This window comes from Ipomoea triloba, chromosome 11 (genome assembly GCF_003576645.1).
Source record: "Ipomoea triloba cultivar NCNSP0323 chromosome 11, ASM357664v1".
NCBI classification, from domain to species: Eukaryota; Viridiplantae; Streptophyta; class Magnoliopsida; order Solanales; family Convolvulaceae; genus Ipomoea; species Ipomoea triloba.
The window spans coordinates 4450236-4477792 of NC_044926.1; the positions used below are offsets into that span (position 1 = coordinate 4450236).

A 27557-nucleotide genomic window follows, 5' to 3' on the forward strand; every position below is an offset into this window, starting at 1 on the left:
CAATCTTTTCTTGTCCTCACTCTTTATTTTCGCTTTAGTCAATGGCTGCAAATCAATGGATTTGGCCGATGAAATTGGTGGTGAATTCCTGCCCAATGCAAAACACTGTCGTTTTGGAGTTTTGCTTTATTATTATTTTATTATTAATCTCTGCATTGATTGGCTATATTTTTCTTTCCCACGCAGGTATTAATGGAGAGGAAATGTGTTTTTTTTTTTTTTTTTTTTTTGGAAAANTTTTTTTTTTTTTTTTTTTTTTTGGAAAAATGGAGAGGAAATGTGTTGTATAACTTGTATTAGGTTTAATGTCTGCGCATGTGGTTATTTATATTTTCGACGTTAAGTATTCACTGTTAGTTTAGTTATGATTATTATCTCTAATAATCTCATTAGGTTGTGGTGTCTACATCTTTGGCGCATGCTTGCAGCGTCATGATGTTAGGTTTTTGTAGTCTTTCATTCACTCTCAAATCTCAATCTTCTTGCACACATTTCTTCTGTACACCAGGCGCCTAGCGATTTTTGCAACTTTGATTATTATTATTATTGAATACATAGATTATTTATGAACTTTAGAGGGTGAGATCAGTCCATTCACCAATAATCTATCAAAATAAATATTTTTCGTTTCTTAATTCAAGAGTGGCTAATACGCCAAAGCCCTCATTGCTCCCGATATGGAGACGGTTTGAGGAGGTAAATTTACTAATTGTGCTTCAAGCAAGTGATCTACAAATATCTAAATGTTTATACACTAGTGTATTACGAGTAGTAACTGTAAAGATGAAAAATAATTTTTTTATTGAATTTTTTTACTCAACATAAAGAAATGTAGAAAAGATAAATGTGATATCTACACCAATAATATTTATTTATTTCTTTTTTGTCTATTTCCTTTATGGAGTTTTTTTTTTTTTTTTTGAAAACTCCTTTATGGAGTTTTAAGTGTGCATGTTTTTGAAAGTATGATGCTAGCGGTTCCTTTATTACCTTTCATATAGTTGTATACATTAATTACCATTAAAGGGTGTGTTTGGAAGCCCGAAAAATGATTTCCAGAAATCATTTTTCGGGCTTTGGGTGTTTGGCAACCATGGGAAAACCCAGTCAACGGAAAATGATTTCCGTTGACTGGGGAAAACAAGCTATTTTGGCGGAAAATGACTTCCGCCAAATTTGGGCGGAAGTCATTTTCCGCCAAAGGGTTGTTCACTTCGTTTGAGAGAAGCCGTCCCTCTCTCAGTTCGGCGGATTGGTTTCCGCCGGAAACCAGAGCAACGACAATGCATTTTACTTTTTTTTTTTAAAATTTATTTAGTTATTTATTTATTTATAATAAATATTATTAGTTTATAATTTTATATTTTAAATAAAATAAAAAAAATATATAAATATACATTTCTACTCATTTTCCGGAAAATGAACCAAACACACAAATACAGTTTTCCAGAATGCAACCAAATACTGGAAATCAAACTATTTTCCGGAAAATGTCTCATTTTCCAGAAAACATTTTCCAGAAGTCATTTTCCTACTTTCCAAACATACCCTAAATAAAAGATAACAATTAAGTCTATTGGTTATGTATTTATGATCAACAATAAATTACTGTTTTTTCTTAAGGTTCATCGACTATTATTTTTTTCAATTTTACATTTCGACTTTCAATTGCACCAAATACCGTCAAAACTCATCCAATTCAGTCCTCTGTTAGGCATTCCGTTTACTCAGCGTTAAAATGGAGGACATTTTGATCTGCTCACCTATTTTGAGTCTAATACACTCACCAATGGTCGATGGACCATTTTGAGAAAAACTATTTTTATTTATTTCATTTTTGTTTTTAGACTCTATTAAATTACATTTTTTGTAGATTTTTCTCAACTCTTTTATTTATTTTATTTTTGTTTATTTTCATTTTTATTTTTAAGCTATCAAATTAGAATTTCTGTACATTTTTTCCCAACTCTTTTATTTATTTTATTTTAATTTTTGTTTTTATACTCTATCAAATTAGAATTTCGGTAGATTTTCTCACAAATATAAGTAGTTAAAATCTCACACTCCAATCCCAAAATTTTAAACTTTATACTTTTTCCATTTGTCTAAACATACAAATTTTTCCCCTATCCTATCAAGTTTTAAAATATGTTTGGTAACTTTCATAAAGTATTGCTAAGTATATTAGGTATAATGTACAAAATAGGTGAACGGGCCAAAATGTCCTCCACATTGGGTAAGTTTTTAAAAGTTGAGCGACCACATTTGATACAATTGAAAGTCAAAATGTAAAATTGAGAATGAGCAATAGTTGAAGGACCATTTTGAGCCATAGTCATATACCAAGGATTAAGATCGGCCAAAAGCTAAACCCTAAATCAACGACTCAAGAAGTAAAACGTAACGAGAAAAGAATATAAGATATCAAAATAATATCACTTAAAAAATAAACTTTTCTATTAACAACAAATTAAACGTTTTGTTTTAAAATAAAAGCTCAACTCGAGAAAAATCAATCACACCTAAAATTACAAACTCAATGAACTATAAACCAAACCACAACCTAATAGTCAAGTTTAACTATGAAATTCATGTTCTCTATCATTTAATTTGTGGGTTATGATTATGGGATTTTCCCTATTTTGTATTGACAAATTAAAAAAATGAAATTGAGTGTAAACTAGAATGGGTGAATTCATAATTTTGTTATCATAGACACCAAGATTTGTCATTGTTGCAAACTTGAAGGATCAAAGTGAAATAAGTAATTCTCAGAAAATGCAACGACAAACTACCAAACTTCATCTCTCCTTCCTTATATCATATCTCTTTCCCTTCCCATCTGTCTGTACATTCGCCGGAGATGAACCCTAGTATGAAGCATCCGGTGGCGGAGGCGAACGAGGAGAGTCCATTTGGCTCCTTAACTGCCGACGAGTTCTACTCGCGCCACTCGGTGAGTCACGGCTCCGAGTTCGTCACCAATACTCGTGGTCTCAAGCTGTACACCCACTGGTGGACCCCGCTCCCTCCGATTAAGGTGATCGGCGCCGTCTGCGTCGTCCACGGCTTCACCGGCGACTCCAACTGGCTCATCCAGCTCACCGCCGTGCACATCGCGAAGCAAGGATTCGCCGTCTGCGCAATCGACCACCAGGGCCACGGCTACACCGAGGGAGGGCTGAAGGCTCACATACCGGACATCAATCCCGTCGTCGACGACTGCGTAGCGTTCTTCGACTCGTTCCGTGACCGCCACGTGCCGCCGGAGCTGCCTTCGTTCCTCTACGCCGAGTCGCTCGGCGGCGCGATTGCGCTGCTCATAACGCTCCGCCGCGGCGATTCCGCCCCGAAACGGCGCTTCGACGGCGTCGTTTTGAACGGGGCCATGTGCGGCATCAGCGATAAGTTCAAGCCGCCGTGGCCGCTGGAGCATTTCCTTGACATTGCCGCGTACTTAATCCCGACTTGGCACGTGGTCCCCACGCGCGGCTCCATTCCCGACGTCTCCTTCAAGGTCAGATTAGATATTTTTCATTTTCCGCCATTAAATTCCGTTTTAGAGTACTCTCACTCTCAAGTCTCATCGAATTTGAATATTTGATTTCCAATTTCCGTTGCAAATGAAGGTGGAATGGAAGAGGAAACTGGCGATAGCAAGCCCTACTAGGACCATGGCGAGGCCGCGAGCAGCGACGGCGCGTGAGCTGTTGAGGGTGTGCAGGGATCTGCAAGCGAGGTTCGAACAAGTGGAAGTCCCGTTCCTGATCATTCACGGCGGGGACGACGTCGTCTGCGACCCGGCGTGCGTGGAAGAGTTGTACCGACGCGCCGCCAGCAAGGACAAGACTCTGAATATATATCCCGGAATGTGGCACCAACTGGTGGGCGAGTCGGAGGAGAACGTGGAGCGCGTGTTCGGAGACGTTATACAGTGGCTCAGAGCCAGAGCCGGAAACCCCACCAGTTAAGACGCACGCCGCCGCCGTGCACGGCGGAGCATATGACGCAATTAAATGGAAGTTGGGGGTAATTACTAATTAGTTGGGCAATATTGAATAAGTGGATGGTAGTTGGGAGTCTTTTAATTACGACTTTCCTTTTTAGTATTTTTATATAATATAACTTGAATGGACTACTTGTGCATTAATCTTTAGCGATTTATGTTTGGATAATGACATATCCCCAACTTTTGACACTTGTCATGTTTGGTTAACCAGCGATTTAAAGAACGATTTACTTCAAACCAAATTCCAAACACTACTTGAAGCAGTGTTTAAAATTGATGTTTTAAGAAAATAATTTTTTTTTTCAAAACACTTCTAATTTTTAACTTTTATAAATGACTTTCAAACTTTTTGTCAATCCAATTTATGAATGGACAAAAATTAGCAAAATTAATTGGAGCCTTAAAGCTCCTTTATTCAAGAAGTTTAGACTTGCTTTCCCCGGGTCCCATCCCAATTAAATAAAATAAAAAATAAAAAATCCCATGTGTTAGGGTGCATGGGAGCAGGAGAAAGAATCGACAAAGTATCTTGTGTTCAAATAACATGTAGTGATTATCTCATATAGGAGATATTCAAATCGAGCTTACAATGTAATACCCGCCATTTAGATCATTTTATTCAAAGACAGTTGACGATCATTCACCAGGTTTAATTGTAAAGACTTGTTGGGACCCGTCGAAATCTCTTACTTGCTATTACATGTCATTAAATTGTTTTAAGCTTCAATACATGAAGTTTATGAACGGATCATTTTCCAATTAATTTTATTATGTGTCAAAAAAAAAAACTAAAAAAACTAAAAAGTAATGGCATGCACGTACTAGACTATATTATATTATATGACATTGACAAACAGAATGAAGCTTTTACCAACATCCCAGTGGCCACCAACAAGATCGGAGACAAAAGCGGCAAGCCACTGCAAAAATTGGAGGTACATGAAACACAAATCCCCTGAAATTTTTTATTTTTATTTTCTTTGTCTAATTTCAAATTCTACTCCCACCCACACTTTTTTTTTGTCGGCATTTTTAAAAAAAAAACTCTTGGCATTTTACGCTAATATATATAGCAAGAAATGCCATTGTGCCATTTCGTTGGGTTGTGACTGTTCTTGATTGATCCTCTCATTCTTGATTTTAAAAATTATAAACAAACCCATTTCCGGGTTTTCTCTTCTGATCCAGCTTTTTCACCGTACGAGCTAAAGGTAATCCTTTTACCTCTCCCTCATTCTTCAATGTGTTCGTGTTTTGCGAATTAGAATGGGAATATAAGTGTATAAGGTATGTTAAGCTCAGATGTTTAATTCTATTACTCGATTTGTCAATGCCTTTTTTTTTTTCTCAGTTTCATACCTCCATAGTAAGATTTAGTGTTCGATCTCTTATTGTTCTTTAATCTTAAGGGATTTGTGCCATGAAAAACAGCACTTATGCTGTTTGATTTTGATTATAGATGGCTAAATCAGTGAAATCTGTAATGGAGGATATGTGTATCTGACAAATTTCTCATGCTAAATGAAACAGAGATGGTGGGTGTGTGTGTTTGATTGCATTTTGTAATATGATTTAGAGCTTCTTTCTATATCTCAATTTTTCAAATTTTTTGTATGGTTCTAGTGGCTGTCTCATCCGAACAAGTGAAGGTTGTTCCATGATTGCGAATTTGGGCAAAGTTTGTGCCTTTTCTTTGTTTAGTAATTACCTTTCCCAAATGATAATAGATTATGTTTTATACATTACAGGAGTATCATTATTGACCTCCCAGAATGAAGTAAAAGGCTATGCATTGAGCATTAGTGACTTGAAACAAAATTTACAGCTTTAGTTCTCTTGATGCCCCTTCATATCCATACTCAAATTATGCATCGTAGTTTGAAATTTAAAATTTCAATTATTGGTTAGTTTATCTGTTTCAGCTTCTAGAGTCTATCAACTGGAACTAGATGATAGATAATGCTGTTGTTTTATTCACTAATAAGTGCTTCCAATTTGAAACGAAAAGTTCATAGCCTATTCTACTTTTTGATGTGCGGATTTATGTTGGATGCTTGTAAATGCATGTCAGCATGTAAACTATTTTTGCCATGCTGACAGTTGTCTGGTTTCATTCTTGAAGATCATATAATGATGTTTCCTTGAAATAACTATGGGTGTTTTAAAGCATTTTCTTCCATTCATTCTCTGCTGTCGCAATTCATGCCTTTCTTTTTTGTTTTCAGACTCCATTTTATTCTGGTACTTAACATGATGGAAGAATCTCAAAGCACAAACCCACCTGCAATTATGGATCCCCCTGCAAGTACAGATCCCCCCGCAACTACAGATCCCCCCGCAAGCACTGATCCCCCTGCAATCACGAACCCCCCTGCTATCACGGACCCCCCTACAAGCATGGACCCTCCAGCAAGCATGGATCCCCCTGCAAGTGATGCTGAGGTCAAACCAGCAACACTTGAAGAGGTGAAAGAGGAAGGTCCAATGTTTCCCTGCAACCTTTTTGATGCAGAAATGGTTCACAGGATAGCAGGAGAATTCCTTACAGGATTATCCTCTGCCTGTGTTGACAACACGACAGGTGGCATATTCAAGAGCCCTGCTTCAGTGGCGGTTGATATCAGAAGAGAAATGGTGGACTATCTTGTCCAAAGAAGTGAAACTTTTGTTGCTGAATCTGTTGTCTTGGAAGGGGGTGCCACTGCAGAAGCACCTACTGATGCTTTTGATATTATCTCTGATATTATTGATGATTTTGCACATTCGAAAAGGAATTTTTTTAGCCGTGTCTCGGGATGGGTTCTGAGTGATAGGAGAGAAGATAGGATAGACGATTTTGTGCAGGAGATGGAAACGAATGGGTTTTGGTTGATTGGGCGGAGGGAGTCGGTTGCACAAACTTTGCTTAGAAACGTTGACTTCAAGAACACGTACCATTGCAGTATGAAGTTTAGGTCTGAAGAAGAGCTTCAACAACATCTTCCCTCTTGCAATTTCAGGACTATGAACTGTGACAACATGGGATGTAATGGTATATTCATTGCAGGACGTGCCGATGAACATGACTCTACCTGTCCTTTCAAAATAATCCCTTGTGAGCAGAAATGCCCGGAGAGCATAATGAGGCGTGATATGGACAGGCATTGCATTACTAGTTGTCCAATGAAGCTCGTGAACTGCCCCTTTTATCCCGTAGGTTGTCAATCTACAGTTCCACAGTGCAATATAGCTGAACACCGGGCCGAGAACCTACAGGCTCACTTGGTCTGCATCTTAAAACTTGTTCACAAGGAAGCTTCTTCCGAAGCCCTGAATGAAAGGGCAGTACAACTGATGGAGGTGAGTTTTGAGTGTCATACTCATTCAATTCCCTCTTCTGTTTAGAAAAAATCTCGTTTTTTTAAACATAATCCTATTTATTATGCATTCTAAGAACATATACAGCTTATACATGCCAAACAGTATACAGAGGACACAGACACGTTAGCTGAATAGTTCCAAGCATCTGATTACTTGTTTATGTGCATTTCTATTAAAATGGACCATGGTGATTAAGAATTAACTTAGCAACCAAAATATAATAAATGCCAACTCGCTGAAATAAAGTTAGTTGCTACATGTGTCGAAGTTTTTGGCGATGCACATGATATTCTAGGTTAAGATGACTTACATCCTCTTTGCCACAAAATCTTATTCCCTGGTGTTATGAGCGATTCTCCCTTCCTACTAAGTTACCATTTCAGGAAATAAAATACTCCGTAAGCACATTCTTTCCCCTTCTCATTTCCTTTACGGCTTTTGTTAGTTATTTGATTGCAAGATATATAAAACTGTTATTATGATCCTGACAAGTATTGTTTTTGGCAAATATGGGCATGTTTTATGGAGGACCAATAAAATTCACATCTTGCCTTCACTGGCGGATTTGTAGTCAAATAGACTAAACTAATTTTCATTTAGGATTCACCTGTACCCTTCTTCTGAAAATTTTATTGTATGGTTGTTATGGGGAAAGGGGAAACTCCTGAACCTTATGCTGGCAAAAATATTTAAATATCCTAACGTTATGCTCTGTGTTTTTCTGACAGATTGGCAGGACAAAAGTTCAATCAACCAAGAAATTTTTGAATTTTGAACTGCAATGTTATTTATTTGGAGTTTGTGCCACAAATCCAACAATTGCCACTCGCCATTTTTATTTTTTTTAAATGAATGATTATCATTCATGCTAATATAGAGGGAGGAATTCTGACTTTATAGTGCATGGAAGCTAACTTGCTAAGCTATATTCTTTTTTATTCTTACAAACAGGCCTTGCCTCGTGGAAAATTAGCAGCTTCTCGGGATGCAAGAGTTTTAACATTTGCAATTAAGGATGTTGAAGCGAAGCTTGGGCCAATAGAAGTCGAGGAGCCAACTGCAGAGGAAGAAAACTCAACAGCTAACAATGAGGAGAGCACTGCTGAGTCCACTGAGAATGCCAAGGATGGAGAATCAACTCTTAAAACTGAAGGTTCTCCAGAGTCACCCGCAAAGCATAATGATGTCACATCTTCAGAAAGCAAAGCGGTGCCAAATGAATCACTTGCCAAGGATGAAAATGCAGCTCCAAATGAATCACTTCCCAAGGCTGAAAATGCTCCAAATGAATCACTTCCTAAGGATGAAAATGCTCCAAATGAATCACTTGCCAAGGCTGAAAATGCTCCAGAAGCACCCTCAGAAAACGAGGATACTACAAAGAAACAGTCTGATACAGAGGGTTCAGAGCCAATAATAGACAGAGAAGAGAAGAGCACTGATTTGGCTGCTCAGGGAGATGCGGGAGTAGTGGAGTCTCCTGTTTCACCCAAGGAACAGAATGCCTCTACTGCTTTACCCCGTGAGGTAGAGTCAGTGGAGTCACCTGCCAAAGCTGAGGACTCTCCGGAAGCTACCACTGAAAATGAGGGGCCCACAGTTCTTCAATCTGAGAAAGAAAATATCTCAGAGTCTCCCCAAGAAGAAGAAAATCGGAAAGAACAAGCTAGTGAAAACTAGATGCACGTGGAGCCATATAATCCAATGGGATGGAGAGAATTGAAGAGTTGTATAGGTACAACTTAAATTGAAGATAATATTATGCGTCAGGCTTGTAGAAGGAACTTCTCCATGCCAACAAGGAAAAACGGAGCAGCTTTAGATTCTGTTTCATAGCTGTGCTCTGAAGCCTTGGACTTAGGATATCCAGAAAGCAGAGTGTGTCGAACCAGTTAACTTAGTTTGTCACCTGGGAGAGAGACCTAGAAGCTAATCTCAGAATGATTTTCCTGCTGTAAAAAGATTTTTTGTTTTTTTTTTTTTTGGTTTTTTGTTTTATCCAGTTTTCTTCGTCAAAATGAGATGGAGGCCATCAACACTTGCAGATTTGTCGTTTGGCTGTGTCTACACACTATGTCACTACCTGTGGTTTTATCTTTTTTTTTTGCTTCCCATATATCATCCATTTTTGTATTTGTAAACATTTTATCCAATTAATGGATGCGAGATTTTGCTCATTTCTTTAATTTGGGCTTGCCTGAATTTTACTTGTTTTTCTAGATGTACTGTAGTTGCAATAAGGCATTGTTTTATATGATTCTTTTTGTTTTACATTTTATTAGTTCTTCGAAAACCATCAAAATAATGATTTATAAGTGGTATTCTGACATCTTTGCTTCTGCTTCTCTTTTTAACCAGCCAAATTCGAAGACTGACAGGGTTAACCGGAAGTGACTCATCTTCATGGAGAATGGAGAAGGCGTCAAATCTGCTATGGTGGTCTGCCAGGTTAGCTCTTTACATTGATGGCCATGATTAATCAATTGTTGAAAACTTGTCTTTTCGTCCCTTTGAAAGGCACACCAAGAACTAGCATTGAGTGTTTGGCTGATATAGTGATCTTGTTTAGACCAATATATTCCTAGTATATTACGGTTAATTAAGAAAACAGTAAAATGCAGCTGCTTCTGCTGGGTATTTAGTATTTAGAGCTGTGTTGCTACATACAAAGTTGTCATTATCGACATTGTAAACCTTAAACGTGGTCTACAATGCTCTTCCACATTGTTGGATTTTGTCATTTCTGTTTGTTCCATTTGTGCATTCCTCGTTTATATCATTGCTTCCGTTGTCATTATTGGTTCGTTTGAGATAAATTTGCAGTTTCACATTCTTTGCGGTATTCTCTCAGAACAAATTCGATCTGATCATCACTAACCACCATGCAGAAGCTCTACTTGTTCAGTCTGTTGGTACACTTTCTCATATTCACACACTTCAGTGTCCATGCAAAGCCCGCACCATCCCCTGGCCCGGGCTCCCCTGCTTGTACTCCTTCACCCCATAACCCAACTTTACCGCCATCCCCTACTCCTCCTCCCGTCCCTAAACCAACTTTACCGCCATCCCCTACTCCTCCTCCCACCCCTAACCCAACTCCACCGCCACATCAACCACCTGTGGATCCACATTCGGGTCCTAAACAAGAGACACCACCGGAATCTGGAAGCTCGGGTGGGTTGAGTGGAGGACAGAAGGCCGGGATTGTGATAGGAGTGTTTGCTGCAGCGGGTGCTGGGTGGGTTGGATGGAGGATATACAAGAAGCGTAGAGGGAATATAAGGCGGGCGCGGTTTGGATATCAAGCCAGGAGTGATATGCAGCTGTGAGAACTGGAAATTGGAACAATTCTTGCCCTTTTTTTTTTCTCCCTTTGTAGCACTAGAAGAAAAGAAAAATAGCAGCAGAGGTTCTGGGATCATTCTTGCAAATGTTTGGTTTTGTATTCTTTCCATCTTTGATACTTGAATAAATGCATTTCCTTTAATTCTTTTATGCACCTTTTGTATATGCACTGATATATCTACACCTAAGGATGTCAATTGTACTCGGATCTGAGAGAAAATTCGATTCTCCATCCGACAGAAAAGGAAACGGGGACAAAAGTAGGGGATCAGAGATGAGGATGGAGGGAATTTTTAGTTCCCTGCTGGGGATGGGGGTAGGGGCATAAGTGTACTATTCTCGCCTTGTCCTGTCCCGTCTCTGAATATATATATATATATATATATATATATATATATATATATATATATATATATATATATATATATAATATGTGTGTGTGTTTTTTTAATTGTAAAATATTTAAGTGGGGTAGGGGATTTCTTATTCCTGGATAATCCCGTGGAATGGGGATGAGGAGATTTTATCCTTTCTCGACGGAAATGGGGACGGAAACTGGGGATGGGGGAAAAAGTTCGGAGGTGGGGAGGGAGGGTCCGTCCCGTCCCATTGACATCTATATTTGCATCCTATGGAATGAGACTAATCCAGTCAAGTTTTGGTCAAGAGACAACTCTCCTACGTTATATATGCATCGGTGGTTGTCATTGGGGTTTTGTGTAGCTCAATTATTAATTTTTTGTCTAATCTATGTGATTAATCTGTTTAACTAATTTTATGAATAATGCAATTGCATTCGATTTCTCCATCCTATGTGATAGACTCAATTAAGAGAATTTTAATTATATATATATATTTTTGATCAATAATCTAATTATACAAATTATTAAAATTCAATGACTTATTTAATACTCATCCTATTTTATCACTAGAATACATATAACATTAAACATTTAATTTCTAACTTTCAACCATTTCTAGTTTTCTACCTAATTAGTTTGCTCTAATACTTACTCCCTTTATATATTGAGGTCGGTACAAGAAGACGGGCTCCCAGCCCACGATCCACACACGTATTGGTCCAACTGTCCATCTTTGGGCCACTCACTCATCGCTATCCGGCCCATGGGCCCCATTAAATTAGGACTCGTTTATTCAACCATAATCAGGGAAACTAAAAGCAGAGGATAGTCGGTTTGTCTTGTCTGCAATATTAACCGCACCGTTGATTACGGGGACCGAAATTGTCGGTAATGGTTCGTTACCGTTGGAATTTTGACTGACTCGCTTTCAATTAGGTGACGACTTTGAATTCACCAAAGTGCATAATTGCATGAGCCATCACTTCGTTTTTCTGAAATACAATTTCACCCCCAAAAGTTTACTTTCGGAATGCATGATCCCTTTCAACACAATTACAGTTTCTTTTATAATACACTGCAGTTTCCTTTCTAACACAATTACAATATCATTTCGATATAACTACAGTTTCATTGGACAATATACACCAAAAAATGTGAAACTGTTATTCAGTATCAGTTTATATACACTGCAATTTCCTTTCAACACAATTGCAATTCCTTTTCGGTATAACTGCAGTTTCATCGATATTATAAAAACAAATGTGAGACACCATCTTTTGAGATGAACTGTAGTATAAGTTACAGAGCTCCGTTACGACTAACGGCAGCCCTAACTGAAATCTATCTATTTATTAAATTTTCATTAATTGTGCATACCCTAAATATATGTCATGCTATAAATCACATGTGAATTAACTTTTTTTTTTTTTATATGATAGACTAGGTATTCAATCATGATATTTTAATTTGACAACTAGCTAGAGCATCACTTTATGTGAAATTTATCATGCTTAACAAATTTCATCATTATCCTTAGTGGTTTTATAATGAGCTTTTGTTGTATAGAGCCATAGAGGTATTCATAAATAATTTTGGCATATTTTGTGTAGGACTACCTAACAAATTAAAGTTTTCAAAGTACTTTCTAATACATTAATGGGGCTTTTGGTTTATAATGGAATATTAGATTATTGAGAATATTAGATTTTTGTGTTTTGATTAAAATTGAGGTATGTAATATAAATATGTTTGGTTGAAGAGTAATTTTTATGTTATAATAGTTATTTTACTTTAATAATCTTAACCTATTTTTATGTATTTCAATAAATTTTAAAGTTAAAAATAAATAAATAAGACAATGGTAAAATGTATAAGTAAATGATTTAAAAATAATTAACTAAAAGTTTGAGTTTGAGAAACATTGTTATTTGTTAGTCTTGAGGGGTGAGAAAAACTAATGGGTTAAAATGACAAACTTAGTAAAAAAAAAAAACAATAAAAAAATAAAAGAATGTGAAAATACTTAATCAAGGGAAGATATCTCATATTATCTTCAAATAGCTGAAAATCTTATATGGACAGTTAAGTTATATTCCTTAAAAAAAATTAGATAACTTAAACAAAATATGAGAATCTTATATATCAAACACCCCTTTAGATTTTATATACAATAATCTACATGACTAATGGTCTTTAAATTTTACCATGGACGACCATAATCTCTCTTGCATTGTTGATCTTATTTCAAAACAATATTCGAATTATGTATTTGTAATTAACATATTATGTATATATAAATAACTGAAGGTACATAATATTTCTAAACAATTTAATTAATCTTTTTGTTAAATACAACTATCGAGGATAAAAAAGACAACTAGTAGTGTCTAGAAAGTCATAGCTTTTTTATTATTATTATTATTATTATCACGATTTGAATAACTATGATTGTAGGTGACTATAATCGTTTTTGAACTTCAAGGTCTAGGTCTGAATCTTGAGAACCATTGCTATTTCTTTGTAGACATTGTCACATTGACATGTTCATTTTATATATTAATGAATTCAACTGTTTTTTTTTTTTTTTGAATACTATTGACCATGTTACATGTAGTATCTGTGTTTATACTTTCTCAACCTACTGAAACCCAACAAAGTCAACATTGTCCCCATTGAGGCTCGAACCCATGACCTCTCACTGGGGAGAATCACAATGAATTCAACTGTTATTGCATTCAATTTTGTATTTTCAAATCTTAATGTTAACTACGATGCTTCTTTCTTTATATAAATTTGCAGTTATAGATGTTTATATGCATTTTCGACACTCATGATTGTCAACATAGTAGATTTCTATCTCGAAATGGACTAAGGCATCAATATGAACTCCAAGCTCTATTGCTTGGGAATAAATGCTTCCCTAGCTGCTTACCTTTTAAACTCGATCATTCGAAACAGCACAGACAAACCAAGGGTCTGGTGCCTATGATGTCATCGTCAAAGAACACTCGAATGGGCAAAACAAACCATGGCTATTTGAATTGGGAGACACCTAGTGGGTATATTTTTAAAAAATTAAAATTAAAATAAATAACATTTACATTTGAGTTCCACACAAAATGTCACTTTTTTGAGATATTATATATATATATATATATATAGTAAATTACACTTTTGGTCCTATGACTATAGGACTCCTGTTAATTGTAACACTTGACTTTAAAAACTAACAAATTAATCCATTAATTATGTTTTTTTAACAGATTTGATCCTTCCGACCAGATCACCGGTCAAATGTCGCCGGAAAATCATAATCCAATTTTAATTATTTATAAGTGAGGGCAAAATGGTCATTTTATGAGGTCTTCTTCTTCCTTGCACTTGCTCGCCGGCAACTATGTGAGGGCAATATGTTGATGCGTGGAATGATATGATGTAGAATCAGAAGCCAGTCGAGTAGAAATACCAGTCTCCAAAGCCAATCGAACAGAAGCAAATCTGCAAAGCCAGTCGAACAGATCGCCGGCCGGCCCCATGGACCTCCGTCTTCTCCTCCGACGACCTCTGTTCCTTCCGGCAGGGTAGAGCATCGAGGGCAAGGGTGGCAACTGGAGCAGTGGCGAAGCTCCGGCGTGAGGCGGTGATTCGATGAAGCATGAGTTTTTTGTTCAGATCTGACACTGGTTTTGGTTCAGATCACTGTGGTGCATCACTGGTTTTGGTTCAGATCTGTGTGTCTCCATGAACGGTGCTGGTGGGAAGCTCCACTGAGTGAGCTCCGGTTGCCATGAACGGGACGGCGGCGGATTTCTGGATTGAGTGATTTTGTAGGATTTTTGGATTGAGTGATTTTGTAGCACACCCCAGAAACCTTGTTGAAATATCTAACCAATTTCATCTTCCTCGCCACTGTTTTCCTCTTGGATTTCAAGCTAATTTATTTCTTCAGATCGGAAAATGGATTGTCATCATCGTCAATTTTGTCAATGACTTGTTGGATGAACTTATAGTCAAATTGAAGATGATTGATGTTTCTTAGAAGGGTGCTGCAAAATTTGGAAGAGCAAATTGATTATCAATTCGTTACTTGCAAGTGTTGATTCCGCCGGATTTCGTTAATTGCAGGAATTGCATCGCCGAGTTGCCATTGCCATTGCAAGGAAGAAGAAGCTTGTAAAATGACCGTTTTACCCTCACTTATAAATAATTAAAATTGGGTTATTACTTTCCGGTCAAATTTGACAGGGCCGGGAAGACCAAATCTGTTAAAAAAAGCATAGTTAATGGACTAATTTGTTAGTTTTTAAAGTCAAGTGTTGCAATTAACAGGAGTCTTATAGTCATAGGACCAAAAGTGCAATTTACTCTCTCTATATATATAATGTATCTAATTTATATAATCAGATACTGCCTGCAAAGTGCAAACTTTCATAAGATTTTTGAGAAGATTTTGCAGGTATGATTAAAAAAAAGAAAATGAGAATGGAGGAAAAAAAAAGAAAAAAAACTAAACAAAAAACTGAAAAAAATACATTTACGCACCCAATGCGCACACTCGCTTGGGCGCGAGAACTACCCCTCACACACGTGAGGCACAGTGTCTTCTCCCCAGTGGCCAGTGTGGCCCACAAAACTTGCTAGAATCTCCCCCTTCAGGAGAAAAAACTCACCTAAATCTCACCCCTCACATTTGTTAAAAGGTCACACTTGTGTGAGACCGTCTTACCGATTCTTATTCATGAGTCGGGTCAGGTCAAAACAACATGCAAATGTCATACTTATATGCTCAAATAAAATACTAATCAGGATACAATTTTGGTTACTTATAAGAGAAAAAGTAATACATTTTTCATAGATAAGTAATGTTGACAAGTGCCCCTTACTTATAAAGAAAAATATAATACTTTTGAGGAAAAAAATGTAATACTTTTAAATTAAAATGTAAAAGTATTGTATTTTCTCTCAAAAGTATTACATTTACCCGTAGTACAAAAATTTTATTTCTAATTAATATTATATTTGAGCATATAAGTATAACATTTGTATTTTGACCCGATCCGACCCGACGTACAGTGAGACAGTTGTTAAAAACTCTTTTCATAGATTTTATTATTCCAAAATCTCCCTAAAACCCACAAATGGGATGACCTAATAAATAAATAAATAAAAAATCCCGCGGTAGAGTTTTTTCATTTTGGTCCCCGCAAAGAAGCGAAATTGCGAAATTGACGAGAAAGAATACAAAAAATGGCTGCGTGGGTTTTTAAAGCCAACGGAACAGACATACTCCCAGGCTGCAAATGTGTTTTCTTTCTCTCTCATCATATCCTCTGTTTTCTTCTTCCTTCTTTCTCCCACCCCAAAACTCAACCTGAACACCCCTCCCCTACAACAAAAACTACCAAATTTCGTCAAATCATTTTTTTTCTATCTGGAGCCGGACGTGTATCTATATATAGATGTATAAGACACTTGCGGATATATTTGGATAGAAATAATGGTGTCAAGATAGCGGTGTTCTAATCAGGCGAGTTATTGGGGCGGAACTTGTGAGTATAGAGGGTGTGTTATGGTTTGAATTTTGTGATTGTTTGGAGAAATAATGGAGTTTGCGCATTCAAACGTGGTCCAAACCGGAGGAGATTTGCAAGAGCCGAGTATAGATACGGATAAGTTGAGCTACGAGATCTTTTCCATCCTTGAGAGCAAATTTTTGTTTGGTTATGATGATCAGAAGGTTTGGATTCCTAAGACCATCACTCCCGCCGTTGAGCTCGGCAGAAACGAGGCGGTTTCCACGTCGCCGGCAGGGGATAGGGAAGACGACGGCGTGCAAGCTATCAAAAATCAGAGAGGGAAAATCTGCGTTCTGAGCATTGACGGCGGTGGAATGAGGAGCATCCTCTCCGGGAAAGCCCTAGGTTATTTGGAACAGGCGTTGAAGGAGAAATCGGGGAATCCGGATGCTAGAATCGCCGATTACTTCGACGTCGCCGCCGGCTCCGGCGTCGGCGGGATTTTCACGGCGATGCTGTTCGGGACGAAGGATCAAAACCGTCCGATTTTCACCGCCGATGATACGTGGAGGTTTTTGGCGGAGAATGGGAGGAAAATTTATTCGTCTAGAGGCTCTAGCTCTAATGGGATTTTCAGGCGACTTTTCAGCGGTGGTGGACCCGGTTCAGCCACGGCCGCTTTGGAGAAGGCAATGAGGGAGGCTTTTACGGTTTCGGATGGGAAAACGAAAACCGGCCGGAACTTGACGTTAAAGGACACATTAAAACCGGTTTTGATTCCGTGCTACGACCTGTCCAGTACGGCGCCGTTTCTGTTCTCCCGAGCCGACGCCCTCGAGACCGACAGCTTCGACTTCCGGCTCTGGGAGGTCTGCCGCGCCACGTCGTCTGAACCGGGAGTGTTCGACCCGGTTTGCATGCGGTCCGTGGACGGTTCGACCCGGTGCGTGGCGGTCGACGGCGGTTTAGCCATGTGTAACCCGACGGCGGCGGCGATTACACACGTGCTCCATAACAAACAGGAATTCCCCTTCGTTAGAGGAGTCGAAGACATTCTGGTCCTCTCAATCGGCACCGGTCAACTTCTAGAAGGCAGTTTCAAGTTCGAGCAAGTCAAGGGGTGGAAAGCCAAGGACTGGGCTCGGCCCATGGCCCGCATCTCCGGCGACTGCTCCGCCGAGCTGGTTGACCACGCCGTCGCCATGGCTTTCGGCCATTCCCGTAGCACCAATTACGTGCGCATTCAGGTACGTACGTGCGCCTTCTAACGTGCGCCGTAATCCTTAATTTTTCCCTTTTTTTTTTTTTTTTTTTTTTTTTTTTTNTTTTTTTTCATAAATCTTCGCATTATATATTAAATGGTTTTGGGATGTTTTGGTCACAATTTGCATGGGTCGACACTCAGACAGGCTGGGGAAGGGTGTCCGGCTGTCTGGGTATGGGTTGAATCTAACGTGCGCCGCACCGTGTTTTGTGCGGATGCAATTTAATTTTCTGCCAACTGAACACCACCACAACTGGTGTCTGATCAGAGTTTTCATGTATAGACAGTTCAGTTGGTTCTTGGTCGATCTCGTATCTATTGAGACACAATGTAGGGTCCAAGTGTCTTGTATGGACAGCTCAGTTGATTCTTGGACAGTCTATTGAGACAGTGTAGGGCCAAGTGTGGGGTTGTGGGGTGAGAGAATTTGGCCTTTTGTGTGCGCTGGAAAATTATGTGCAATCAATGTACTACAATTTGGATTTCAATGCCAAATTCTTGATCATGGAACATGTTTTTTTTTATATAGGATTTACTCTTTCTTTAGTTAATCAAGACTTAATATTGAGTAATTGTCCTGTTTTATAGAAAATGACAGCATAAAAGATTCATGTCTGTTGGCTTGTCATCACTAACAACTTTACAAGGCTTCATGTTTAAGAATTTAAGGTTGCAAAGTACGGGTTATGTTGCATTATTACTATAATGATTTAGGCACAAGTGCCATTGCCATTTTCAAAGAATAAGACCTTTTAATATAGTGTGTGATTCAGCCTTGTTTTTATACAAACACTTGGAGAAACCTATGGACTATTCTGGCAATTTACCTCTTTCGCTGAGGCTTTAGGGCAGGTGAGGTGTCCCCTTAATGGGAATGAAAGGACAGTCCATTTTCTGATGTTTGGTCATTCAATAAATGGGAATAGAATTGAGATTGATATCTGATGCAAGTTGTCAATTGTGTCTCCAAGGGCTTTTACTAGAGTATGTTAAAGTTCCATAATTGCATTAGTAGCAATGGGTGAATGGGTGATGGGGAAATTATAGAAAATTAAAGATTGGGTTTACCGACAAACAGTTCCTTGACACAGAGAGGTGAGCTGGAAGGGGCAGGGGGGTCAGGGGTGGGTTGTTCCATGTTGTTTTACCATTCTGGTGTTTCACCTAAAACTGTTTGCTGAACTGTGGCTGTGGTTACTGTTCTGCTGTTCTATTATGGTCAATTTGGTCCTTCCATTGTCATTCATTGCAAAATTGTACATTGCAGTACTGATTGGACCTCTTAACTCCCTTATCCCTTGTTCTCATTTACTCTTTCCCAGGGCTATCTTTTTCTCTGTTTTTCTCCTTCATCGAGGGGAAAAGATATAGAAATGTGGAAACTGAGCTTTTTATGGAGTTCTCTTTCTCTAATTTTGAGTAGACCTTATAAGGCAAGTCAAAGAAATGAGCCATACAGTGATGATTGAGTACTTTCATAAGGAATTTTGAACAGTTCCAAGTTTGAATGATTGGCCCTTAGCTTCAGTGATTGCAGGTTGCAATTATAATATCCCAATCAGGAAACTATTTGCTTTGTTCTCAATGACACTGGATTAATTTTCAATGGAAGCTTGATAATTAAATGAACACTGCTTGTTCTAACACGCGATTTGTTGATGACAGGCTAGTGGGTCGAGTGGTGGTCGTTGTGGGGTGAGCGCAGATGCTGATTCGAGTCCTAACAACGTCAAATTGCTCGTGGGGATAGCAGACGAGATGCTGAAACAGAAAAACGTAGAATCTGTTCTTTTCGGTGGCAAGAGGGTTGGAGAGCAAAGCAATTCCGAGAAACTCGACTGGTTTGCTGCAGAACTTGTGCAAGAGCATCAGAGGAGGAGTTGCCGTATAGCTCCCACTGTTGCATTCAAGCAAGCTTCCTCGAAGGCTTCCCAAACAACAACGCTCAAATAATCAAAAACTAAAGCAGTAAGCTTCACCCGCTCCTTTTTTACTTTACGGTAGCATTTGTTTTCTTTACCAGTGACCTAAGCATGCTGATATCAACTAGGTCCCATTATGTTACAAACTGGAACAAAATCATGTAAATGCAAAACCATTAGCCCAGTAATATGTTAGGATTTGTGAACCATAGCCACAAGATGTTAATAATGAAGGACACACTAGTGGGCACATTTTCCTCAGCTTCTTCAAGGTTGGTTGCAATAGTGACAGTGTATGGGGGCATAAGGCCAAAAGGTCACAGTGATGGGCTGATGGGAGACTTTCTGTAGTCTGGAAAAGAAATTAAATTAATGAAAGTGACTCTTTTTTTTTTTTCTCATGTTGTGGTTGACTGTTGGGGCAAGTTTCCTTTTTCTTTAACTTTTTCCTATAGGTTGGGCTTGCCAACTCCTCTTTAGAGTAGGGAGTAGGGAGGGTAGTGTTGGAGATGTTGAGTTTCCATTGAAGTATTCTTTCTAAGTTTTGACTGGTTTTTAGTTTTTGTTTTATTGCATCTGGGTTGTCAGAACAGCATGATAAAAGTCCTAGCCTATGACTCTATTCTAGTCAAACAAAGTTAAAGTTTGCTAGGGCAAGTGGGCAACTGCAACTAAATTAGTCAAATTGTTTATATAGCAATCTCAAGGTTTTAAGTTCGACTCCTAGTGAGTGCGACCTATTAGTTTTCTTGGTTTAAACCGGTATGGCAATTTAGCCTGGTTTACTTCCTTTGTCAGTTAAGATCACCCTCGGGCCTCGGATAGTGACTGCGGCCTGCGGGTTTCACCCAAAAAAGTTAAAGTTAAGTTTGCTGTTGTCCGTTAAGACCAGAATTTCAAGATAATGAACTGTGTAGCCACCAAAGTGTTGAATTTTGATTGTTGTTTAGGTGAATAATCTCAAGGTATCAACTTATTAGTCAAAAATTAAGATTCCCCCCCTCCCCCAACCCCACCACATGATTATGCACTTTAATATGTTAATTTAAAGCAATATGGTAATTGGCTACATCTTTGTCACCTTCTCTCATAAGGTTTAAGTGACCATAATTGAAGTTGTTGGCTCCTATGATTAAACCTGCTATTTAAAACAAAATTATTAGGCAAAACAGCTTGTCAGATAGTAGAGTGACCTCTAGTCCTTGTATCCAACAGAGAAGAATAGTCAAAAGAAAGGTCTTGTTTAAAAGAAGAGAAAGCTGCTGATAATGTAGTCCCATAATTCAAAAAACTTAATACCCCTACCAAATACCAATGCACCCAAGGACACTAAAGCTACATTATGTACATCTGACTAGAGCTACATTATGTAAATTGCCTGCTGAGTGAGTTGGTTTTCAGTACACGCCAATTAGTTCGACAAAAAATGATACTCCTTGTAAAATCTTATCACGTTAGGTGAGATTTGTACCTAAATTATAAACATTCCCGGGTGTTACTTGACACCACTTGCCTATATTAAAGAGAAATTTAGATGATAAAGCAATTGCACTTACTATTTATGTCCACCCATAAAAAAGTTGTTGTCATGCGAGCACCCCAGTAAAGTTGGTCAAACAGTTTAGAGTTGTCTATTAGTCTTCTTGGTTTGAGCTAGTCAGTTATAGACAACTTAGATTGATTTTCCTCTTTGTGGTCCTTTGCCAACCAAGGCCACAGGCGGGCTTCACCTGGAGCGTTAAAACAAAAAAAAAAAAAAAAAGTTGTCATTGATTATTTAGTTATATGTAGTCTCTACACCTGATATCTCCATCCTTGTTTACCTTGTTCCTATTTAATGACAGCACTCAGTAATTTTGTGCTCCATTTCTCAGTGCAGGTGGAGACTGGAGAGACTGAAATGTGAGTCTGAAGGTAAAAGTAAATTGGAAAAAAAAAAGTGAAGAAAAGAAGTGTAAAAGTAGGAGCAACTTTTACTTTGGAAGAGAGATGTGTGAAAAGGGCAGCCTCAACTGTAAAAACTACATATAAAAACAGGGATAGAGATTATGTGTGGGATTCTTTGTCTGGCTGAGGGCAGGCATTCTGGTGGCCTTTCCACTCTGAAAAGATGAAAGCAAATGCAAATCCCATTTGATGTATATTCATTCATTCAAGAATTTGGAGCCAGGGATAATCTGATTTTCTTTTGGGGGGTGGGTGGGTACAAGTACCCTTGTCTTTTGTGGCAGTCCTTAAAAAATGGCTTGTGACTACAATTATGAAGAAAAGTAAGAGAATTCATGATTATAGGGAAACTTCATTCTTTGTCTGGTGATTGGAAATGTTCTCCTTTAACTGTGGTTATACTGGTTGAGATTGGAAAAAGGGTGTGATGGTACTACTAATGCAAATTAACACTAAATAATTTTGAATAATGAGTCAATAAAGATATATTTAGTAATCAATAGCAGGTCTTTCTAGTGTATCTGTTTTATACTTTCTTAAACATTTTCAGCTCAAAAAATTTATTCTATAATCTAAACTTCTACTACCGAGGCTCGGACCTATGATCACTCATTCGGAATGATAACAGAGAGGTCATCACACTATATATAGTCCTAATGAATTGGAATATAGGATTTTGCCAAATTTGTCTTTCCACACCCCAATTATCATATCATCCAAAAATATTCCACTAAGCTATCTACACCTAATTTTGTTTTAATCATTGTACCATCAATAGGTTGTCGTTTTGTATGCTAATTAACCTTAATCATGGACTAATTACATCATAAATCCCAAATATGATTTGATCGCCATTATTGCTAATTACACTTTTTTTTGTTTGTTTCAATGTCTTCTAATAAGTCCAGAATATCCTTGTAGGCATGTAGCTACCAACTTCCATCATCCCTGAAATTTAGTCATGGTAGATCAGATATGCCTAATTTACTCATGTAACCAATTAAGTCAATCGATCTTTGATTTGTGTTAGGAATATAATGATATTAATCCAAATTCTTGCAAGCTAGGTAAGAGCGAAATTATTGGTTTAACCTAATTTTGAGTTTTTTTATCAAGAATTGTCTGGGAGAGAAATTGAAACACCAATGTTCTTTTATTTTTTATTTTTAATCAAATCCCAGAATTAGGAATATTTTTTTTTTTCAAAATTTAACACTATAACTTAATTTTTTCTTTCTCATTTTATTTGTCTTTCACATCACCTTGTCTGTTTCAAAAGGGGGAAAAGCTTTCTCAATAAAGAGTAACAATTCCATTTAACATGACAAGACAAAAATATTTATATATATATAAAAAAAAAAGACTACAAACATAAACTCAGCTAAAATGTCATATGGCATAATTGAATTGGTCAATTATTGTTTCCAATACGTCATACATGGAATTTGTTTAGCATATAATATAATACATAAATATAAATCTACAATCCAACTAATCAACTATTAGCTTAAGTTTTAGTTTAGATGAAACACATAATTCAATTTTGTATCAGAGCTAACCTCACGCCAAAGATCATGGGTTTGAATCTCCATGTCACCTGATAAAAAAGAGACTGTAGTTCACATATTGCTTGGAACTCATCAAAAAATAATTGGCCTACACATGTAAAGAAACATGTTGAGCATATAATATATATAAACATAAATGTGCCATCCAAGTAATCAACTATTAACTTAGACTTTTAATTGAGATGGAACATATACTTCAATTGAATTGAATTAGGTTCTTAATTATTGCAACAAATCAGAGTCCATGTTATAGATTACAACAAAGAAATGAGATATGAATTCATATTTTTTGCTTATATTTTTTGTGCCCAAGATTCCTTCGATATGAAGTCAAAGTTCATCATTACTTTAATTTCCTTTAATTTAGCACATAAAGAAATTTTTGTGATTTTTTTGACAAGAAAAATGTGTAATAACACTATTAAATGGTGTGCACTAGATAAACCATGTTCATGTATGTCCATAAATTACACAAGAGATATAAATTATACTAGAAAGATCATAGGCAATGAACTCGACTAACTCAATCACAACTCAAGATAATGAGACATGTTAATTAATTAATTATAATATCCAATATGGATAGTTTAGTTACAGTCCAACATGTGATATTATAATTAATGCTTGTTGTCTTTGTGAATAATGACAATTATTTGAAGTCTCCCACTATACCTAATAATTCAATTGGATATATAATACAATTATAATGTTGGGGAAGAAACGAAAGGCCTAACTTCATTCCGGAGTCTTCTTTATAGATATCTTTCTCTTCAACTATTTGAAATGCTAATCATCCCCAACCTATATATTATTAAACAAGTGTAAAATTCAAAAAAATACATTAAACAAGCAAAATATATATGCACAATCGAGATGCTTTAATAATTTCTTTTATTGTAATTTAAGTTGAAAACATTTCAATCTTTCATCTTAGTTTGTACGACAGAAGAAATGACAATTCTTAGTACATACTATGTAAGTATTATGATCCGATTTTACTAGATAATTTTGAAAAATGTTTAAATTGAACATATTTGACTTATTTAATGATTTTTTTAGTTCTATTTTTTAGTGGTCTATTTGGCATTTTTTCCTATTATTAACATGCATTTAAACCCAAAATTAAGCCTAACTTGATTAGAGTACAATAGTTATTTTCGTGACCAATGAAAATAAAAAATAAAAAAGAAAATGTGAGGAATTAAAGTAAACATTGCCTTAGTTTCAATATTCAATATCGAGTCATTAAAATAAGAAAATTTATTGTACGAGATCAAGAAGATTCAAAGTCATAGTATGTCTTTATACGTGACAGAGAAGGGGATTGATGACAGCTCATATTCGTGCAACCTTTCACGAGAGTCAAAACTCTAATATCGTAGTTGAGTAGTTTGCCTATCAATTGTTTCAAACTGCTTAGTTACATAACAAATAGATATCGATTCAATTTTTGTATCACAAAGAACAAATTACAAATTATCATAGTACACACACAAATTGCAATAACAAATTAAATCCAATTTTGCCGTTGAAAGAGTTCTTTAGAATGAGGACCGATTGTGACTTAATTAGATTAATTTTATTTTGCGGGATGCAACAAGCACGATAACAATGGAGGTGGGAGGTGGGCTGTGGGGCAGGAGAGCGTCCCTCTCAGACACGACAACAATGAAATTATTTGGATTGTTTAATGAAAATAATTAAAGTAAATTGAATTGAAGCGTGACATATTTGAAAAGGAGATTAAGACGTGATTAAGATAAAGTGTGTTAGCACCTCGTTACACGTCCTAGTCTTTCATCTTTATTCATTTATTTATTATTATTTTTAGTTTATATTGATTGGCGGTGTGTGTATACATATGCTTTAATTTAAAGAATTGATAAAAAAAAATGGTATTCTAATACTTTGAATTTGTAAACTGTTATTTAAAAGTACACTTTGGGTGAAGTTCGTTTTGAAAAATTACGGCTGCAACTCGAAAGGTCAATATACAACTCTTATAAGAAGTCAAACTTGAGATATTATGGTTACCAAACTACCTGTGCAATCAATTTGATTGGGGTTACTCCATCATTATTATTATTCTTTTTTTTTTTTTTTATGTGTACCCAGGATTTTCACCGCTGACTAAACCCCTCGCTGAATTGTAGGCACCACTTTGAGTGAGACTAGCAAATTTAAGACTACTCCATACTCGATTTCAAAGATAGAACCCGGCCAAACCTTTGGTAAGGATAAATGAGTCTCTTGCCGCTGAATCACAATTCAGGTGAGTCCATCATTATTCTAATAGGTAGAATGCTTATAATACTGAAAAGATGGAAGCCATCCCATCTCAAAAAGATAATTTTAATTAATGTTTAATTATATGACGTGCCAAGATTGCTTGCTTGTAGACTTGAAGATTATGCTTGCTTGCAAGTAAGAAAGTTCCATATACAAAATGCATTTTTCTTATTAGGCAGAATTAAAGCTTGCTTTGCATTGGATGCGAAAGAATGTACCCATTGACTGCCTAACATGTAATTATTAATAATAAAATTAATTTAGATTTTAGATTGAATGATCTCTTGCCGCTGAGTCTGGAATTCTCTTCTTTGACTGAACTCCTAAAAAAATATAGACATGCAATTTGTTGGCTTTATTGGATTGGTTAAACAATACTTTATATGATTTGTAGCTCATTTTATCTTTTCGAGATAACTTTTGAAAAAAAAATATATATATTGACTTATAAGATGTGTCATGTTAAAATCAGAGTTTTTTTTCTGGTAAGAATTTAACTCTACTTGTATGATTCAAATCAAATTCATATTATTTTCAGGGTAATGAGATTTTGGATGTTGTATGCCAAAAATAAACTGTATCCGACCATGCAAAAAGGCAATTATTTGTAGCTTATTACAATTGTAATGGGAACTTAGTTTGTTTACCTATAACATAGTATGTGAGTGCCAATGAATCGTGAATGGTTTTATAAGTTTGAACTTCAAATTTAAAACTGGTTTCTCATTGCTCTTACCTTAATATTGGTGAATGAAAAAAATTCGTGCCTCAACTAACTTATGAGTCTTTAAATACTTGTGTATTAGTCTTGCATATATGGTTTTATGCGTAGAGGGAGAAATGGGGCAGCTCATTTGCATATAGCACAGTAGCTACAGAAAATATATTGCCTCCTCCCAACTCCTGATAACCCATTTGTGAGTGGAGTGGGAGAAGTAGTCCACCCTAAATCAGAAGAACATTGTAGCCATGCCCATTTGCTGCAATTCGCCCAACTCATTTTCATTAAGGTAATGTTTACTTCTACTTGCATAGTTGCATCAAGTTGTTTACATGCATGTGATGGTTTTTAATAGATCGGATTCATTATAAAATCGGATTTATAACTAACAAGTAATGGGTACGGAAAGTGTATTTGATTGATAGGGCCCAATAATCTTAGGGGCCGTTTGGTTCGGGTCATCTGAGATTATCTAGGTAATCTGAATCTGGTAATGTTATATTACCTTGTTTGTTTCAAGTTATGAGATTACCTGGTAATGTTATATAACCTCAAAGCTGATGTGGCGGTAATGTTTCAAGGTAATGTGATTACCCCTGTTTTTTTAGGTAATCTAAGATTACCTTAGATTATTCCAACTTTGTCCTTGTTAACTAATCCTTATATAATAATAATAATAATAATAATAATAATAACACAATAACATATATAAAATAAATATATGTTTATATAATTAAATATACATGCGTGTATATTTATATATATTTTTATTTTTTTTATTTTCAAAAAAATATATATTTATTTTTTTTAATATTAAGCATCAATACATTCATACATATAAATAAATAAAAATACACACAATAAAGGCACACAAATATATATATATATATATATATATATATATATATATATATATATATATAAGGACATTATAGTAAATTGTCTCATATAACCTAAAATATAACCCTTAACCAAACAAAGTAATATTATATTCCACAATCCAAACCAAACACATCAGGTAATCTTACATTCTCAAAATCCCACATTACCTTCCTGGAGGTAATCCTATTACCTGGGGTAATCCAAGATTCCGTGAACCAAACGCCCCCTTAAAATAATGTAAACATGCTACAAGTATACTAAATAAACAAAGAAGATAAATCTAGCTCAAGGGGTCCAACTACCAAGCCCAGCCACAGGGGTGGACTACTAATGCTAATTAACTGATCGCATAAGACAATTGACGTACTGCCT

The 27557-nt window shown here is 36.5% G+C and overlaps 4 protein-coding genes across 6 annotated transcripts; all 4 read left to right on the forward strand.

Moving 5' to 3' along the window:
- Positions 1–2763: 2763 nt before the first annotated feature.
- On the forward strand, positions 2764–4198 carry LOC115996916 (caffeoylshikimate esterase-like). The gene is made up of 2 exons (XM_031236354.1): positions 2764–3517; positions 3630–4198. Exons 1-2 carry the CDS (start codon positions 2864–2866, stop codon positions 3969–3971), a joined length of 996 nt encoding a protein of 331 aa, XP_031092214.1. The 5' UTR covers positions 2764–2863; the 3' UTR covers positions 3972–4198.
- A 584-nt stretch (positions 4199–4782) lies between these two features.
- LOC115996195 lies at positions 4783–9555 on the forward strand. Of its 2 annotated transcripts, none has more exons than XM_031235339.1 (3): positions 4783–4944; positions 6235–7348; positions 8321–9555. In XM_031235339.1, exons 1-3 carry the CDS (start codon positions 4850–4852, stop codon positions 9047–9049), a joined length of 1938 nt encoding a protein of 645 aa, XP_031091199.1. In that variant the 5' UTR covers positions 4783–4849; the 3' UTR covers positions 9050–9555. The 2 variants fall into 2 exon arrangements, with proteins under 2 accessions (XP_031091199.1, XP_031091201.1); XM_031235341.1 differs by lacking the exon at positions 4783–4944 and adding an exon at positions 5010–5220.
- On the forward strand, positions 9079–10698 carry LOC115997007 (chitin-binding lectin 1-like). Its single transcript, XM_031236450.1, has 3 exons — positions 9079–9104; positions 9728–9817; positions 10311–10698. Exons 1-3 carry the CDS (start codon positions 9079–9081, stop codon positions 10696–10698), a joined length of 504 nt encoding a protein of 167 aa, XP_031092310.1.
- Positions 10699–16357: 5659 nt separating this feature from the next.
- Positions 16358–22225, forward strand: LOC115996823 (patatin-like protein 6). Of its 2 annotated transcripts, none has more exons than XM_031236245.1 (3): positions 16358–17839; positions 19522–19824; positions 21658–22225. In XM_031236245.1, exons 1-2 carry the CDS (start codon positions 16679–16681, stop codon positions 19807–19809), a joined length of 1449 nt encoding a protein of 482 aa, XP_031092105.1. In that variant the 5' UTR covers positions 16358–16678; the 3' UTR covers positions 19810–19824; positions 21658–22225. The 2 variants fall into 2 exon arrangements, with proteins under 2 accessions (XP_031092105.1, XP_031092104.1); XM_031236244.1 differs by having other exon boundaries at positions 16359–17839; positions 21653–22225.
- Positions 22226–27557: the final 5332 nt, after the last annotated feature.